The sequence below is a fragment of the Antrostomus carolinensis genome, unplaced genomic scaffold, assembly GCF_000700745.2.
Source record: "Antrostomus carolinensis isolate BGI_N321 unplaced genomic scaffold, ASM70074v2 scaffold44214, whole genome shotgun sequence".
Classification (NCBI taxonomy): Eukaryota; Metazoa; Chordata; class Aves; order Caprimulgiformes; family Caprimulgidae; genus Antrostomus; species Antrostomus carolinensis.
Genome location: NW_010312229.1, coordinates 21,256 through 39,021, shown reverse-complemented (window position 1 = coordinate 39,021; position 17,766 = coordinate 21,256). Strand labels below are relative to the sequence as shown.

Here is a 17,766-nt window from a genome sequence, read left to right as displayed (position 1 = left end):
GTAGGGAAATTCAAGCGATTAATGCACTGGACTTCAGTTATTTAGTAAAAACATATTTCCTAAAATGTTTTGAGAGAAATTAATATTGTTTGAGTTTTGAGGGAAATTTTTATTGTTGTGAGGCACTGCCCAGGAGGCAAAAAGTCTTGGATTCTGTGATTTTTTAGCTACTTGTCTCACCTTTCTCATCTGTAAAGTAAGGAATAACTAATATTCTTGGCTGTGGAAAGCAATGCATAAATCGTGATGTTTACACTGAAACCCAACATTTGTAAACTTTGGCTGCAATTAGAATTATCACAAACAATTATCACGTATTGTGCATTGAAGGTAAGATGGAAGCTTATGAAAACAAGGAAACAAGAACATTTAGCAGGGTTGCTGGGCAGCTTTGCCAGTGGAGTTCTTTTAGTGGGCACATCTTAGGCTTTGATTCCTCCTAGTTCAGATCTCATCTTCTCATGAATGAGCACAGGGACCATTTCAGATTCTCCCAGCCGTTTAAACTGCTGATTGCCTACTCCAGTATTTCAGCACGTTTTGAGTTATAATTTGATTTCACTTAGAAACTAGTTGTTAATTCTAACCCAACTTCATTTAGAAAAAAAAAATTCTCATTAAATTCTATGAAAGTATTTTCTTAAAACGACCATACGGAGGACACGTTGCCACACGCCATGTGAAAGACATGGCTTTAAACTGTGGGACCTTCTGCTGTCTCTGCAGTTATTATTTAATGCTGGAATTGTACTACCTTGAGGGAAGGGGCCAGCAGATAACAACTGTCTTTGCAACTACCATTCGTGTTCAGTTTTTGGGTTGGACAGTGATACGGCTCCCCAAATATTTCTGTAAGATCTTAGGACAAAGGTTCTGAAATCTGAACTCTTCTTAGTCTTTCTTTCCCCCAGTCCACTAGAAGGAGTTAACTGAAAAGGAATGGTTTGGTCTTCAGTGATGTTTTTAAAAAAGTGTTTTGTGAAGTGATTTATTCTGCACAGAACCACAAACTGTTGGAAGTATCTTCAAGCCAAAAAGATTTTGTAATTTTTGGCACCTAATATATATTTGAAATTTGAAAAAGACATCGTGGGTGCTTTACAGGCACCACAAATATGAGCCTAGTCTTCTCCATGAGAAAATTTATATTTTCTCCCTTTATTTGGAAATTGGGCTGCATGTTCATTTAACAGTGGAACAAATTTCCAGATTGTTTTACTAGTGAAGTCACATTTAGAGGTATTTAAACAGATCCTTTTGAACTGAGATATGTAGATTTGGGGTTGTACTTCTGTCATGCTGTGACATCACCCCTTGCTGTAATCTACTGCACAGTTTTCTTTTGTTTCCCAGCATTTACACAGGATTTTTTTTCACCTGTAGTAAGCTGGTTTCTCACTGCACCGAACATACTAAGGAAAAACATCATATCCTCAAAACCGAAAAGTACTACCTAAGAGCTGCTCTTATTTCTTCTCCCCAAAATGCATTATAAATTTTACATGCGCTTTACTGATACACTTGATATTTCCAGTGTGCTGGGATTCTTTGTGTTCCCTCTGTTACAGATAGTTGTTCAGGCACTGCAGTGTTCCCATTACTCTATTCTCTGGCAGCTGGTGAAGATCACTGAAGGCTCCCCTTCCAAAGTAAGTAGGCATTTGATCAAACAGATTTTACTGAAGAAACACAACTTACCTAAAAAGACAATAGACCCAATTCTCTGTAACTCCACCCACTGTGCAGTCATTTTATGTCGTTGTGAAATAGATGTCAAATGTTGGTGTTTTGATTTATTTGATATTTCAAGATCTGTTTTACATTACGTGCATATCTAAATAAGCTATAGAAACAGCAGAAGATTGTCCTTACCAGGATTTGTTGCTAGCTGATTTTTAAATTTTTATTGTTGAAGATACTTAATGCACTTTGTTGTGAGTACAGCAGTGTGCATGAAGGGGTAAGTAATGCTGACAATGCTTACCTAACAGTTGTAAGCACTACTGTCGATCTGTACACCACAGATAGCTTAATATTATGTGTATTTACCTTGCTTGCCTTTTACTTACTTCTTTTATGTTGCTAAATATAAATGTAAGGTATATAGCAGTGACAATTAATAATAAAAAGTCAGTGCATGCAAGTGTAATACAATAAGGACAATGTTAAGTGTAACTTGTTTATTTTACCTAGCTGTTCCAGGACCTTCCCTTAGTTGTTTTCTCAATCAGAGGCCAACATCCTGTCTTTTAGGGGTTTTTCAAAAGCAATACATCAAATTGGGTTGGTATGAAAACTGAAGTAGTAAAGGTACTTCCCCATAAGCATTAAAAAAAAAAGATGCCGTACTAAAGTACTACTAAAATAAGCATTTTGTGCATTGAAAAATACACTGTAAATTCTTTGAATATTGACATATATTGAGATTTTTAAATAGCTACTAGAAAAAAAGGATAATTGGTATTCTTTATTCTTGCTTTTGTTCCCATTTTCCCCTCTCAGCTTCTCTAGCTTCTTTCTCTTTAGCATGCTGGTAGTATATAATATTAAATATTGACTCCTTATAGCTGAGAAAACTGAATACATTCCATTTCTTTTAAGTGAACTCGTAAGCTCATCACAACAAGGCATCTGAAGTCCTCCTAGCTAGCAGCATCCTTAGGGAGAAATTTCACTTTGACAGAAGGAGCCAAGTAACTGAAAGTAAACCCAGGAGGCCATACACTGCTGTGGCTCTTAAGTCCATAAAACCAACACACTGAATCTCATTCGAATGCTTCCCTAGTCAGGAACACTGGACTGCTGGTGACCTGCGTAGTGAGTCACTTGGGTATGAGAAACCAATCACTTGGAGCAGGTGCACTTAGAGCACCTGCTTGACTATCCAATGTCTTCAAAACATTTATTAAATTTTTCCCCATGTGCTCTTGACTATTGGGTCTTGCTAGGTGGCTTACCCACTCCTGAAGATGCCCAGCAACTCTGTCCTCCTACTTGCTGGGCCCCTTGAGCAGCAATGCTCAGTCTTGCCTTGCTCTGGATGGAAATGCCAAGACACAGCATTCAGCAAGATTCTCATCTTCCTTCACTGTGTTTCTCCATTTTTTTTAACTAAATACAGTAAATTGTCACAGTGTAAAATAGATGGTGCAGGCTGATAGCGGTGAGCATTGCTGGAAAAAAGTTTCATGTTTTCTTATGTCTAAGTTATAGCAAAAGAACACACCATAAACTATGGCTAGTGAGTCACATATACAGCATCTGTCTGCGTAGGACCTGGTCAGAAGCTTTGCATCTTGGTGTCAAAGTACTAATGTGGATTGTTGTTTGCAAGAATACCATGATGGTTCAGTTAAACTGAAAGAGAAAAAGACCTTTATTTATTTCCATGACTGGGTTTTTTCTTGCAGACAAGCTTAGTGCAATTGTATGGTTTTGCCTACTTTTTCAAAATAGGATACATTTGTATGAGACATTGTTTTATGAGATGAATGCAGAATAGCCTTGATATTTCATGTATTTCTAATACTATTCTGATTCATATTAGTCATAATGTAGTTCACAGAAATGGAAAGAACTCTGAAAGCTCCATTTAGGATGACTATTCAAGGTACAAGACAATTCTGCTTCTGGAATCCTCCATGGAAATAATAATTACTCTAATCTAGAGAGCTGTTATTAACTTATTATTTGGGGTTTCACCCCACCCCCTTCAAAAATAATGAGTGTTCTGCACACTTACTTCAAGAGGAGCACTGCATTAATGCCCTTCCACTCTTCATACCTGGCCAGCAACGTCAGCTGTGCTCAGAACAGAAATGGGATAAAGAGAAATCCAAAAACCCGATGTGGCTGTAGCATTTTCTTTTGTGTGGCGTTTGTTTTCTATCAAACTTTGCATTGTAGTTTGTTCACTATGAAAATAAATCTGATCTGCACTATATCTGTCATTTAATCCATTAGGAGGAGATCATTTTGCCCATGGCTGTTTTATAAGCCATGATTTAGACTTATAAATTAGCAGCCATTTTAAGGGATCAGTTCTAAAGTATGATGTATGGGAGGACAAAGGCATTAACACAAGCATCTCAAAATGAAAAATAGTGTATTTCATGAGCATTTTTTAAGTAGTCAGGCTTTTATGGGCTTCTGACACAGATTGTAATATGTACATCCATCCAGCTTTCCAGTGTTACTTTGCTGTAGCTGTAATGAGGGAGGCAATGTTTGTAGGCTGAAGTGGTATCTTTAGTAGACCAATGGATATAGCTGTAAAGATTAGAGACACTCTTGGACACACAAGCCTTTCAGGTTTGAAATAAAACCAGAAGATTACAAAGCAAAATACAAGCTGAGAATAATTGCTTGGTTTCTATTTAGATATAGAACAGGTAAACTGTTTCTGAAAGGAAATAGAAGGGAAAGGTCATTGGTACCTACAGGGTAGGACCATTGTACTATGCACTGTACATGTATGTAATGAAAAGAAAGTATTTGCAGAAGAATAGAGTCCAAAATCTGAGAACAGTAAAAAAAAAAAAAGCATGAATAGAGCAAACATTCAGAGGCAAGACAAAGGCAAAACAGTTCTGAATGAGCAGCAGCCAGACTAGCCAAACATGCAGCCATTACAAAGTGATTAGTAGGCAGAGGAATTAGCAGAGAGGATTTAAAGAACAACATAGCGACTTGGTGACTTTTCATATTTATATGGGCACAGTGAAAGAAAGCACAAAATACTGCAGGGAAGAAAAGAGTCATAAGGTGTAAAAGGCTGGATCGTGTTCCACAGTTGAAAGCTGACGGCTCTTGAGCGCTGTAGAGTTTGTTGAAGTGTTGGCAGGAGAAGAAAGTTAATACTGCAAAAAGTAGTTTAGAGGAAAGGCAGTGGGCAAATAGGAAGAAAGCATTGGATTAGATGAACCTAGTGAAAGTGCAGCATTTCTAAATGGCTTCAGTGGAAAAAATAAGCTTCAATTTATAGCTAGAAAATAACTGAAGAATTTTAGATAGCAGTCTTGTGAACATAGTTGTTCGGTTAGAGGTGGAGGCAAAACCAATACAAGTCCTTGCTTTTAGTGACTCATTCTCGTCCTGCCATGGACTAGTTAATTTGAAGATAATGCGCTGTACAGTTCAAGAAAGGATTATTTTTATCCTGGGTCACTTTAGTGATCCAGTTCACGGTGTGACCCCATGGTTTTACTCTAGCCACCAATAGGACAGTAAAATTTTTTCATACCAGCTTTTCTGCTGAAACCAGCATATCAGGTAATCACACCTCAAGAACCTTGGCTGTGCACCTGAGAATGGTAAAAGTCTTGAAAATGTAATTAATTTTTTTTCTTCTCATTTTCTCTTTAAAAAAAATTTAGCACTCTGTAGTAGTCTGGGGATCTCTCCAAATTTAGAAAAGTTCCAGATGGCTCTCTTGCACTGTTCAGTCAGGCTTTCTCTTGCTGTCTGTACCTTTTCAAAATGAATCTTCGTCATGCTGTCAAGAGAGAGGATAATAAATAATGTGTACCTATGTGTTACTCATTCTTTGATAGAAGGAAAAATGGAAGTCATTCACTTTTTAACCTTTGTATAAGATTTTTGGTAGGTTTTAGTCTCTCCGTTGAATTCATTAACATGTAAATGGAAGATAATTGTGATAGAAAGTAGGAAGTTATTAAAGCGATTGTAATCCCGGTGTTTAAAGGTGTAAATCAGATGATTATGAAACACTGATCTGATAAGCCTGGTATCAGTCCTAGGTAAAGTCTTGGACTGACTGATAAAAAAACACCTCAGTGCAAGGCTGAAAGGCAGAACAAACATGGTCAGGAGATGGAAGGAACAAATAAATTTGTTCTTGAGAAGATTGCATTTTTGACTGATAAGAAAACCAGTTAAAATACCAGTTTCTGTAAAAGTTTATATCAGATTGCATTTCAGGTGAATATGTGAATTTAATGTAATTCATGTTCAATAGCTCAAAGCTGATTAATATATTAGAAAAAAGTTGTAAGTGGGAAGTCATCACACAGTGGGATAGCTTCTGATGGATTCTGGGGGAGATCCATTCTCTGCTAAAACTGATAATTACCAGTCATCAGAGAAGGTAAAGTGAAGGCATTTAAAATGTGGATATTATAGATCATTTGGTAAACAAAATACAATTAAAAAAAACCAAAGAGGCATTTTAATGCTGCCAAAGGAAGGCTTATATCTGATATAAGAAGGCTGATCAGTGGAAAGTTGTGACTTAGAATAGAGCAGAGTTGTCTTATGTCATAAGGTCATGTAATGGCAGAGTAATGTGCTGGCACAAGGGATCCTTGGCTATATTATCAGAGAAGAAAATATTAGGAATAGGAAGCTGAGGTAGCTCATAGATCTCCAGTGTCCGTATCAGAAAATCACACACACTCTATTGAAAATTGTAAGGAGTTCAGAGATTTAGGAACACTTGGAGTGCTTAGGCACGCTTGCAGACTGCCTTCTGTTGTGAACCACTACAGGAAGAACATATGGACCACAAAAAGGCTTTTCAGTAAACAAAGAATAACAAGATCTTATGATAGGAAGCGGTAAGAAAAGCTAAAACTAGAAATGAGACACATGGATGGAACAGCCAGCATGATTAAGAACTGGAATTTTTAGCAAGGAAAATGTTGCATTTGCACTATGTAGATTCTTTAGGTTTAGGTTGGATGTTGTTCTGTAGGACACACTGTCTGCCATCTGAGAGCCGATGCAGACAGGTACCACGGAGGAAAGTCTGAAGCAGTGGTAGCCAGCAGTCTCGGTGTGAATTAGTGGCTGTCGTGAGCCCTTCTTTACATGAAACCAGCCATGGGGAGCACTGGGAAGGGAAAGGTCTTTCAAGCAGTGGTCCCAGGTGCATCTGAGAAACCAGGACAAATGTTTTTGCTGAACTCAAGACATTCACTGATGTTTTATGTTTTGGTTCATGTTGATTTATCCGAGTACAGAATTCTTTATAAACCACTGGGTAGGCTGACCTCAGTGTATTAAACTTTTTGTTCTGAAACACTTAAAATTTACATTCAATATAAAATACAAACAATTTTAACTCAGAAATTTATTGTTTTATTATTACTATTGATTACAAGGAAACCTTGGGTCATTCCTCTGAAAATTAATGCCTTGTTTTTACTCTGGTGTACTGAAAAGGATATATTTTCACAGCCTCTCCATTTTTGTTTGGCTAGTTTATAGATTTGAATTTATGAATTTATCACCATTTTGCTTTTTTGCTAGCAACCTTTTCTTAATATTTATATTTTATCCCTTTTTAATGTTTATTCTAGGAGGACTTGTTGGTATTGAGGAAAACTGTGAAATCCTTTCTGGCTGTCTGCCAGCAGTGTCTATCAAATGTCAACACTCCAGTCAAAGAACAGGTAAAGCAAATGTCTGTCACGTGTTTTTACAGAAGGTTGAATATTAAACTGTAGCAAAATTCAAAGATGACATTATACCAAACTTAAAGTAAAATCATCTGTGCCTTCTGTCTAAATAAAACTGAACAAACACACCTTAAAAAGAGCTGTACTAAAAGCACCTTCAAAGCACAGCTAAAGTCAAATTCATTTTTGATTAACATAACTGTAAGGGTTATAGGGATGCTTAGGCTCATGTTCAGCTGGCATGACTTATAAAATAAATGGTCTCCCATATCATCACAGAATGGTAGGGGTTGGAAGGGACCTCAGGAGATCATCCAGTCCAACTCCCTGCCAAAGCAGGTTCACCCAGAGCAATTTGCACAGGAAGGCGCCCAGGTGGGTTTTGAACATCTCCAGAGAAGGAGATTCCACAGCCTCTCTGGGCAGCCTGTCCCAGGGCTCAACTTCAGGCATCTAACTCAAACACCTAAAATAAAAGCCTGTTCCTTTAGACACTTACTGTATTAATAGATGGGAATAGGCACTTTTAGAGGGTGGCTGAGACCTCAAATGGGCTGAATCTTCCTCTATATATTTCTGGATTTTTTTTTCCCCCCTATTATTGACTAATAGAGAGTCTGGAATGACCGCTTTCCTGCCAAGGGCAAATGCCTGGAGCTAGATCAGAAAAATGTAAGCCCCAATGATATGTCATTCTTTTGTTATACTAATAATTCAGATAAAAGTAGTGGTGAATACTGATTATTGTATCTCTGCTTCCCATTGTGGCTAATGGGAGAAGATGGAGGCTTCTACTGGTACAGGTCATGTTACTGTCTATTTTCTAGCAGAGAACAAAGTTAATTAATTTTACAAAAATATTCTGAATAACACGAACAACGTAGTGTCCTCTCACACTATGCAAAAATCATCATTTGACAAATAGTTATGTCTACTTGAGAAATCAGAGTAAAATATCCATTCAGACAGTGTCTTTATTATATAAATATCAAGATCTGGAGGGGTTTTTTTTAGATTCTCATCAATTTAATTATTCTAGCTTAGGTTGCTGTGCTTCCTTGTTTGGTAGGCTGACTGAAAACTTAAGTGAATGGCATCTCTCTGTGCACACATATGCCAAAAGTATATATGTGAAATACGGCTACATACTAAGGTATTGGATTTTTTTTATGGTTCAGTGTAGTTATCCAATTCTTTGTTTTAGATTTTTGGAAAGCTACACATGCATGGAGTCAGAAACTTCTGCTATGTGTATTTAGAAACTGAAATTAAAAAATAAAATTAAATCAAAGGGCTTTTTGAAATAATTCATAGTCTCTGCAAAAACAGTAGCTGGTTTGCTTGCTGAGATTTTGTGAGTATATGCTGATTTACATCAAGTCTGTTGACGTCTTTTAGTTGTCTGCAAATTGCATTTCTGTCAGACCTTCCAAGATTTTGCAAAGACTGTAACTAACTGTACTGTGGTTTTTTGCGTGTGTTTTTTTAAAGATAATACTTCTTAAAAGATAATTTTATTTTTTGAAAGATAGCTCTGCTTGGCATTTACACTATGTTCTGCAAATTGATAACTATAAATATTAAAGGCTCAGAGATGTCGCTAGTTCATGTATTTTTAAAAGACTCTGAGGTGTCATTGTCTTCCAGCAGATTTAATGTCAGTAATTGTTTTTTAATATTCTGAGTAGTTACTCTTGGCATATTTTATTAATATTGTATATTGTGAAAATATCATCTAGCTTTAGAAAAGTACCAACCCTTCTAGCATAAGCTAACACCAATGTCTTTTCTGCATCAACAAAAGGTAGATAGATGATCCTTCCCATTACTGCAGTGTTTTTGTTCTTGATATATATTAACATGTTTTTATTCTCTCATGATTAGTGGACACATTTTATTTTTTTTCATTGGTAGTTTGAACTTTTCCTAGAAGCTCCTTTGTAGTTCACAATTCTGTGGAAGCTTTCAAACCTCAGCTAGACAAAGCCATGACCAACCATACCTAGAGACATCACGTGTCCCAATCAGAGTAGGCTGGACTAGAGACTCCAGAGGTCTCTTCCAACTAACACTTCTATGATCTTTTTCATTTTCTTCTTTAAAAGGTATATTTCTGTGAGTGCAGAATTGTTCCTTAATCCTTTTGTTTTACTGGATTTTTTTGAGAATTCTGCATAAATTATATTGTCTCCATATCATATTTACTTCTTAAGCTATACATTCTTTCCAAAGATCAATGTACTCCTATAGAAGGAGTGAAAAAAGTATTATTTAAAGAAACAGAACTCAAACATTTCAAATTTTCTTAGAGTATTTGAGTGAAATAAATTGCCTGTGACTAGATGTATCTACAATATATAGACACCTGTATCTGAGTCCACTGCAGTCTTTATATCAGACAGAAGTAATCACATCCAGTGCATAATTCATATGCTGTTTTTTAGAGGTCTACATTAGAATGTGATTAAATTCTAGTGAGTATCAAAGGAGGTTAGAGCAGGTGAGATCATCACTGAAATGAATCACAACTGTTTGCGACAAGTGGAGTAAATGCCAAATAATGGCATCTGTCTCCAAAGTCTGAAGTAGAACATGGTTTACAATGATTCGCATTTTGTTCTTGCCTAAATGTGGCTTGTTCAGATTTTATAATTTACTCCAAGAAATAAGTGAGCTGCTATGACGTTCAGTGCTCACAAAGATTTCATTTTGGAGGTTTGTAAAGCAGATTGCTCTCACTCACTACTTTCCCTTAGGCTCAGTTCAAAAATATATTTAAACACACATTTAACTCTCTTTCTGTTAAGCTGTTTGTAGAGGGGGTATAGGGCTAAATCAAAGCCCGCACTGGATTTCATGATGCTGTCAGAGCTATTCTGCCACCTCTCTTCCCTTGAAAATGTCTTTGGCCTTCCACCTACCTGGGAACGGCGATTGGCACTGCCCTGTGAGACTCCGACAGGCTCCTCGGGGAAGAAACAGCACATCCAGCGTAGATCTTCTAGGATTCTTTTTACACGTTCATACTTCGAACTTTCCTCTCTTTCTCAGTTTTCAGAAGCTGAGGTTATAGAGAAACTAAAATGATGAAAAAGTACCTTCTGAAAGGTGCTCAGGTGTTGAATGTAACACAACAGCTAGCTGTGACACTGACATAAGCCATTGGGAAAAATAGTGTTATTCTTGTGCACGAGAGTATACAGATAAGCTCCTGAAAGAAATAAAGTTATTAATAGCTGTTGCCTTTCTTTGTTCTCAGGTAATGAGAATGTAATAGTAATGAGAAGAAATCACTGAAAATTCTGTCCTGGTCAGCTTTTATCTAGATTTGAAAGCTGTGCAGTTACTTGATTCTTTTTGCAGAGAATTGTTGATGAAATTCTGCAAGGATTTCTTTGTGTACAGCTGCTTCTGTGTATTTTGGGATCTGACAGTGACTCAGCTTGGATTTTCCCTCATAATGTTACTTGGGTTTTTTGTGTAACTTTTCTAACTGTTTATCAAAAGAGGTGTTTGTTCTTTACTACAAATTCAGCTACAGTCCTTGGATCAGAGGTAGATTTAGACTTCTTTTCACAGAGAGGAAATGGAAGTTTAATATGGATCATCCTGGACATGGAAGAGGTAGTCAACACAGTTCTTTACATAGGAATCGAAGGCATAACATTTTAAAGTTAGGGGAGACCCTCATGGGCACTTTTCACAGCACACAAACAACTACAACTGAATACAGTTAAAGAAGGACATTTAACAATAGCAGGGGATACCTGGAAATTAGATAAATGGTATGTTGTTTTTTACTTAGTTGACTTAGGCTTCTTAATGCATTCATTCTCTTTTGCCTTTCAGGCCTTCATGCTGCTCTGTGATCTCCTGATGATTTTTAGTCATCAGCTGATGACTGGAGGTCGAGAAGGTCTTCAACCTTTGGTGTTTAATCCCGATTCAGGCCTCCAGTCAGAACTTCTTAGTTTTGTGATGGACCATGTCTTTATTGACCAAGATGATGAAAACCAGAGCATGGGTATGTTTAGCTTTCATGTTTTCAACATTTCAAAATGTAGTTATAAAGTTTGCTTTGTAAAAAGAGATGCTTTCAGAAGACATGGGAGTGGCCTGTAAGCTACATGCTGTAAATCTGGACAATTATTCTTCCTTTACTGATCTATATTTTTCTTAGTATTTATTTCCAAAATACTACAGTGTTAGTTCAGCAGCAGACGTCATTTGGTATGGCTTCAAGGGAAGAAGTACGATGGAACAGTAAATAAAAGTGAAATCCTTTATTTACTAAATAGACTTGCAGGATCCTGAAGGCGAATCTTACCAGCAAACCTCTAGGCAAAGAAGGCCTTGAGAAACTCTGCTGTTACTAAATAAACACCCCTTCTGCTCCTCCCCCCAAAATAATCAAATCAGGTTCATGACATCATTGATTTGGTTGGAGACTAGGAAGGTACCTGGGGCAGTATCATGGAAGCTTGTTTGCTTTCTTGCTCTTCCATAGGCATCTGTGCGTGGCCACGCTTTGAGAGGCTGGAGTTTGAGGTGACTCCATCTCTACCTCCTGACAAGGATGACTTGAGATTTTTGGCTCTTAGTTGCAGAGAGGCAGATTTGTTAGTTAGGTCTGGTTTTAAATAACTTGGTGCTGCTCTTTTGTGCGATAAAGGCCTAAATGCAAGTACAGAGATACCCAGTTTCTGAATCCTAAATAGCTTTGGACAAGAGATGGATTCCCAGATAGTCAAACTATGTGAAAGAGCTGCTGGGTGCATACTGCAGTGCTCTTTTTGGCACATTTTCTGAATTTTTGCTGTACTCAGTTACTTGTACGTTAGCATGACACATAGGTGCTATTTTAGATCTTTTAAGACAGCAGTATATAGAGCTAAGGTTTCAGAGAAGGTATTCTTGCTCTAAAGGTGCTTTCAGTTTTCTAGCTCCCTAGCTCCTCAGTAGCTGACATCTTTGAGCATCTCTTTAAGGATTCCTGGGAGGAATAATTTGAAACACACCTTCATCAGAAATCTGTGTGCAGTTAATCATACTTTGTGAGTTCGGTGCTCAGAATAATACATCAAAGATAGATTTTAGGAGGACAGTGTCTTAATATTTTTTTGCTCTTTACCAAAATTGCTGTTCTTCAACATCCTGTGATTAGACTGGGAAGACAGCAAAAAAGATGGATGAAGATCTTTGTATATAATCTCCATTCCCTAATGCTGCTCTGACTCCATTAAGTCAGTCTGACCATTTATAACTTTTGGTATTCAGAACACATCATTAATGATAAAAAGAAATTAAGAAAAGGAGGAGGGGGGGGGAAGGGGAGAGCAATAATGGGCTTCAATTCTGTGGGTTAAAACACCTCAGGCTTAAAAGGTGCATGCATATTCACAGTCAACTGTACTGCTTGTAACAGATTTCCTATGATCAAATAGATGACTGAAGTAGTGTGGCTCTGCAGAGACTCTGGTAAGAGCGCAGCAAGAAACTCAGTGAGACTATGTTCCTCCTCCCCCCACCACAGCTCTCTACTTCTTCAAACTGGGTGGAAGATTCTCTCCAACAATAAGCTCTTCTAAATACCACAGAATATTTACTTTAATCGGAACTGTTACAGCTGATTCTATTTTCGTATATAAATTGTGGAATATTATTTTATTATATGTTACTATATTTAACAGCTTATGTGTATAGTTTCATTTTCATTCACAGAGTAGAGTCTTACATGGGGACTTAATACTTGCGGCATTGCCATTCAATGTTAATGTTTCTTACAACTGAATTTTGCTTCCTGTTGTTGCTGATTTCACAAATGAAAATCCAAGGCATGCAGTAGAAGTATTGCTGCTTCTAATTTTCCTTATGTGAAATATGTATAGCTTAGCCGTGTTAATGAAGCATCTCCAAATGTCCTGTGTTTCAGAAATTAAGCAAAAAGCATTCAACAAGTCTTCACCGTGGCCTTTCACACAGTAAAGAAAATGTTCCACATGGATTATGTTCAATATCTACTCAGGACCATAGGTAGCATCCTTGGTCAATATTGTGGCATGTTCCTGAACTTTCCTCAAATTCCTACCATAGGCAGGTCTCAAAAATTATCAGCTTTCATTTTAGCTTCTGCAACAATCCTTGCTTCATTTTAAAGAATTAATTTTTCCTAAAAGCTACTCTTCGATAATGTTGCTTTAGAACACAGCAGTTACTTATCAACATTTTATTGTTGTTAATGCTTTCAGAGGGAGATGAAGAAGATGAAGCTAACAAAATAGAAGCTTTGCATAAGAGAAGAAACCTTTTGGCTGCCTTTAGCAAGCTGATAATTTATGACATTGTGGACATGCATGCAGCAGCAGATATCTTCAAACACTATATGAAGGTACAGCTCTGTGTGTTCTCCTCTTCCTAACTGAACACAGACTGTGGTGCCAGGGCCTCTCTTTCACTCCCTTCCTGTGCAGTAGTTAAAGCTTTTGAAAGCTTTTTCAGCCTTACTTGATTTTTGTAATTGTTTTTCCTTTCTAAATTACACCTGCCACTGAGAAGCAGTAAGCTCTGAACTTTCTGTCCTGTGTACCAGGAGAGCCTCATTAAAGGCAGCACCAAAAGTTGGTCCTACAAGGTGCTGAGTATTTCCAGAGAGGCTCCTCCAACAGAGAATTTCTTCGCTGCTTCTCAGATTCATTCCTAGAATCCACAATAACAGTTACCTGGTCAATGTCACATTTTACTGGGAGTCTCCCAATCTTGGGGCTTGTCATAAGGAAGCAGATTTTTTTGTGAAAAAAGGATTGTTTTAAACAGGAAAGCATTTTAAAAAAAAAAAGCTCTGTATAGTACTAGTGTAAGTGGGTATGCATTAACTGGATGTCTGACCAACTTGTGGATTCCATACAGTACTTAGGCCCAATGAAATTCAGAAAGACTTCCTGCTCAGGTACCACTGCACCCTGTACTTGCGAGTTTACCTGCCAGAAAACAGGCACATCAGCAGTCCTAACACTGCCAAGCAACACAAAGCCCCTCAGATTATATCAAAATGTTGGGTACACCTTACCTGTCTCTCTGTAAGGGTTTAGTCATCACAGAGATTACAGTCAAGGAGGAAAAACTGGAAGACAGAGTGGGGAGCAGATCCTTTACTATAGACAGTGTTTGAGATGTTGGTGTGAAATATGAAGGATTTAACTTTTAAGTCCTCCTTCTCCTGGTCATTAGGAGCACACAGTACAATAAAATCCCCAGTGCACACTGTAGCCATCAGCCAGGTTGCTCCTCAGGGTTAGTCTTGGTAAAGGATTTTTTTTCAGAGCAGGAGTTTCAAACTGAAGCTGTCACAATCTGGATTAGTTTCCTACCTGCTGCTCTGGGTTGGTCTTCTCTCCCCATGCCCTTGCTTCTCTTGAAATTGGGGGAAAATGAGAAATTTAATTTAAATTAGAATACAAGCTAGAAGGATCTCTATACCAAAGAAAGCGGGAGCAATATTTTAGAGAGAATGAAAATAAGTGGTTGCAAATGCAGAAATATTAATAAGACTGAAAGAATACTCTTTGGAGGGAAAAAAAAATCAGCCTGGAAGTTCTAATGATTATAGAACCTTTTCTAACCATGTGGTCAGTACCATAGGCTGTGCTTTTCAGCAACCATTCTTGGAACAAGAAGAAAATCAGCACTTCATCCTGACTAATTCCTTACTCAGCTTTCTGGCTTCAGTGAACTCCTTTCTTGGCCATCTAACGTGCATTGCATTGTCTATAGAGCTTCACACCTGTGTGCTACTGTCTGTTCACATTACTTGTTGAAGGGTGTGTTGGTTCAATGTAATGTTGTTTCTTAAATTTTGCAGCCATGGGACACTTCCATAAACTATTTAGTTTGGGATAGGAAATACTCTTTTGTTTGTTTTTCAACATATTTGTTACAAAAGATAATAACAAATACAGAAGTTCTTTACTTCATCACTGGGTGCAGGCTACCAGTCAGTGTAAATTTTGATACTGAAACATTGCCTCCCACTCACACAAAAAATCTGAATTTGAGACTGGGTTTTTTTGGCAACTGCTACCTTTTCAAAACAAGAATTACAAGAAATCTTTCTATCAGGAAAACTGTAAGAAATTATATAAGAAGTTCAATTTAAAGTTTTAGAGATAATTTTTTTCCACATTTTTTCCTAGTACTACAATGACTATGGAGATATCATTAAGGAAACCCTGAGCAAAACAAGGCAAATTGATAAAATCCAGTGTGCAAAGACACTCATTCTCAGTTTGCAACAGGTAAGAATATTGGTTTTTGTTAGAAATGCCTCACTGCAAAAAATACTGGACAGGATTTTCTTTGATGCCCTTTACAATGAAGCAAATACTACACTTCTGTTAAGAGATTACCTTGTTCCTCAATTCAGGCTGTCACTGTTCATTTGTCTCAGTAATCTCTGTCTCCTTAAGCCACACTGGCAAAGTTTTGGTCAGATTAAAATGGAAGAAAGGGAGAGAAGAGCCTTGAAGGCAATTTGGTCTATGCTCATTCGCAGCATTTACTGGTATCTAGTGAACAAGAAGAATTAGGATGACTTTTTTTTCTTCTTATAATTAGCTGGAAGTAATGCACTGTCTTTACATTTTGTCTAAATACTGATTGATTTTTCAAACTTCAAGCTATTTAGTTTAAGTCTTCCAATACTGTTAAACATGTTTTTTCCCTGAAAAATTTGCTTTACATCAACCATAAATTATTGGCTTGATGATGAAATCCATCCTTGTTCTGCCAACAGCACAAATTGTGTGCTTCACTAAATATTTAGGCCCTTGAGGTACCAGCTATATCTGTTACATAGAGAAATTACTTTGATAAATTAGATGTTTTCAAGTCAGCTGGGCCTCCCAAAATTCATTCCAAAGTACCAAGGAATTTGGCGAATGTCAAAAGTAGTTCCTGTCTTTAAAACTTGGAGAGAGGAAGAAGCCAGGTGCCATAGATCAGTCAGCCTAATTGTCATTTCATGGAGAGAAAAAAAGAAATTAGACAAGCTATTTGCAAGTGCCTAAGTGATAGGTAACAGCAGTATGAATTTGTCAAGGAGAAATCATGTCAAATTAAGCTGCTTTCATTAATTATATGGTAACAGAGCTTGTGGATATCAGAGAAACAGGACATTTAATGCAGCGTGATTTAATATTGTCACTGACGCCATCTCCCTTGATGTTCTCATTAACAAGTTAGAAAAATGTGGTCTAAATGGCAGTACCAGAAGAAGATACAGAACTGAATCAGAAAGCTACTGAGTAGTTCATTATTGCACTGAAAAGCCATTATCAAAGAGGCTTTGAAGGCACTTACCCTGTTACGCTGTTCAGATATTCATTAAGTCTTGAATGATGGAATAGCAGTTTAGCTTCCTAAATTCGAAGATACTGATCTGATGGGTGATGGTGGGTATTTCAGAAAACAACATAAGAATGCAGAACAGTCTTGATGAGTTGGGAGAATAATAGATACAATTCAATTAAGGTAAGTGCAAAATTCTGTTTGAGTTGTTGTCTGCACAAGTACAGGTTGGGGGACAATTGGCAAACAGCAGTTGCACGGAAGAAAGTCTGGGAACTGAAGTGGATTAGAAATTGAATATAAAAGAACTCTTGTTACATCTCTGTGCAAAAAAGTCATTGTAATGTCCACTCTTAGCCATAACAGGTTAAGAAAAAAAATCTTTCTCAAGAAAAGTGTTTTCTAGCTCACGGATTTTAACAATTTTATTCTTTCTGTAGCTGTTTAATGAGCTTGTTCAAGAGCAAGGTCCCAATTTGGACAGGACTTCTGCCCATGTTAGTGGAATTAAGGAACTGGCCCGTCGGTTTGCCCTCACTTTTGGCTTGGATCAGATCAAGACAAGAGAGGCTGTGGCCACACTACACAAGTGAGTGGTGGTAAATAAACTATATTTTTATATTACTTCATATTAAAACTTTTGGCCAGCATACCTTTTGTTAAGATACATAATCCTAACAGGTCCTGGAATAATGATACCTTTTTTTTCTAGTTTATGTAGAAAAATGTTGGGGGTTGTACATGTATGCATGTAAGAAAGGAAGAAAAACTAGCTGCTACCTAATTATTTATTGGAATTTATTGAATAGCCATGTTTATCTATCTCAGGTAAAACCATTGGCATTATACATATTTGTGTGGACTCTACCTAACAACTGTAGATAATTCTTCATACCACACCACTGCGGATTCTGTAGGCACCAAGGGCTTTTATAAAAAGATATTCCAAAAATATTTTGGAATGTATTTTTTTTTAAAGTGAATTGAAACTTTTTATGTAACTGCT

General features: G+C 37.2%; 1 protein-coding gene across 1 annotated transcript in view; it reads left to right on the top strand.

The window, feature by feature from the left end:
• The window catches only part of STAG1 (STAG1 cohesin complex component), a 68,065-nt gene that overhangs the window by 34,913 nt on the left and 15,386 nt on the right, over nt 1-17,766 (top strand). The window contains exons 15-20 of the mRNA XM_010166964.2: nt 1,569-1,649; nt 7,320-7,412; nt 11,268-11,442; nt 13,667-13,806; nt 15,608-15,709; nt 17,201-17,349. Coding sequence (XP_010165266.2) covers nt 1,569-1,649; nt 7,320-7,412; nt 11,268-11,442; nt 13,667-13,806; nt 15,608-15,709; nt 17,201-17,349 — 740 coding nt within the window. The remainder of the gene's footprint in view (nt 1-1,568; nt 1,650-7,319; nt 7,413-11,267; nt 11,443-13,666; nt 13,807-15,607; nt 15,710-17,200; nt 17,350-17,766) is intronic.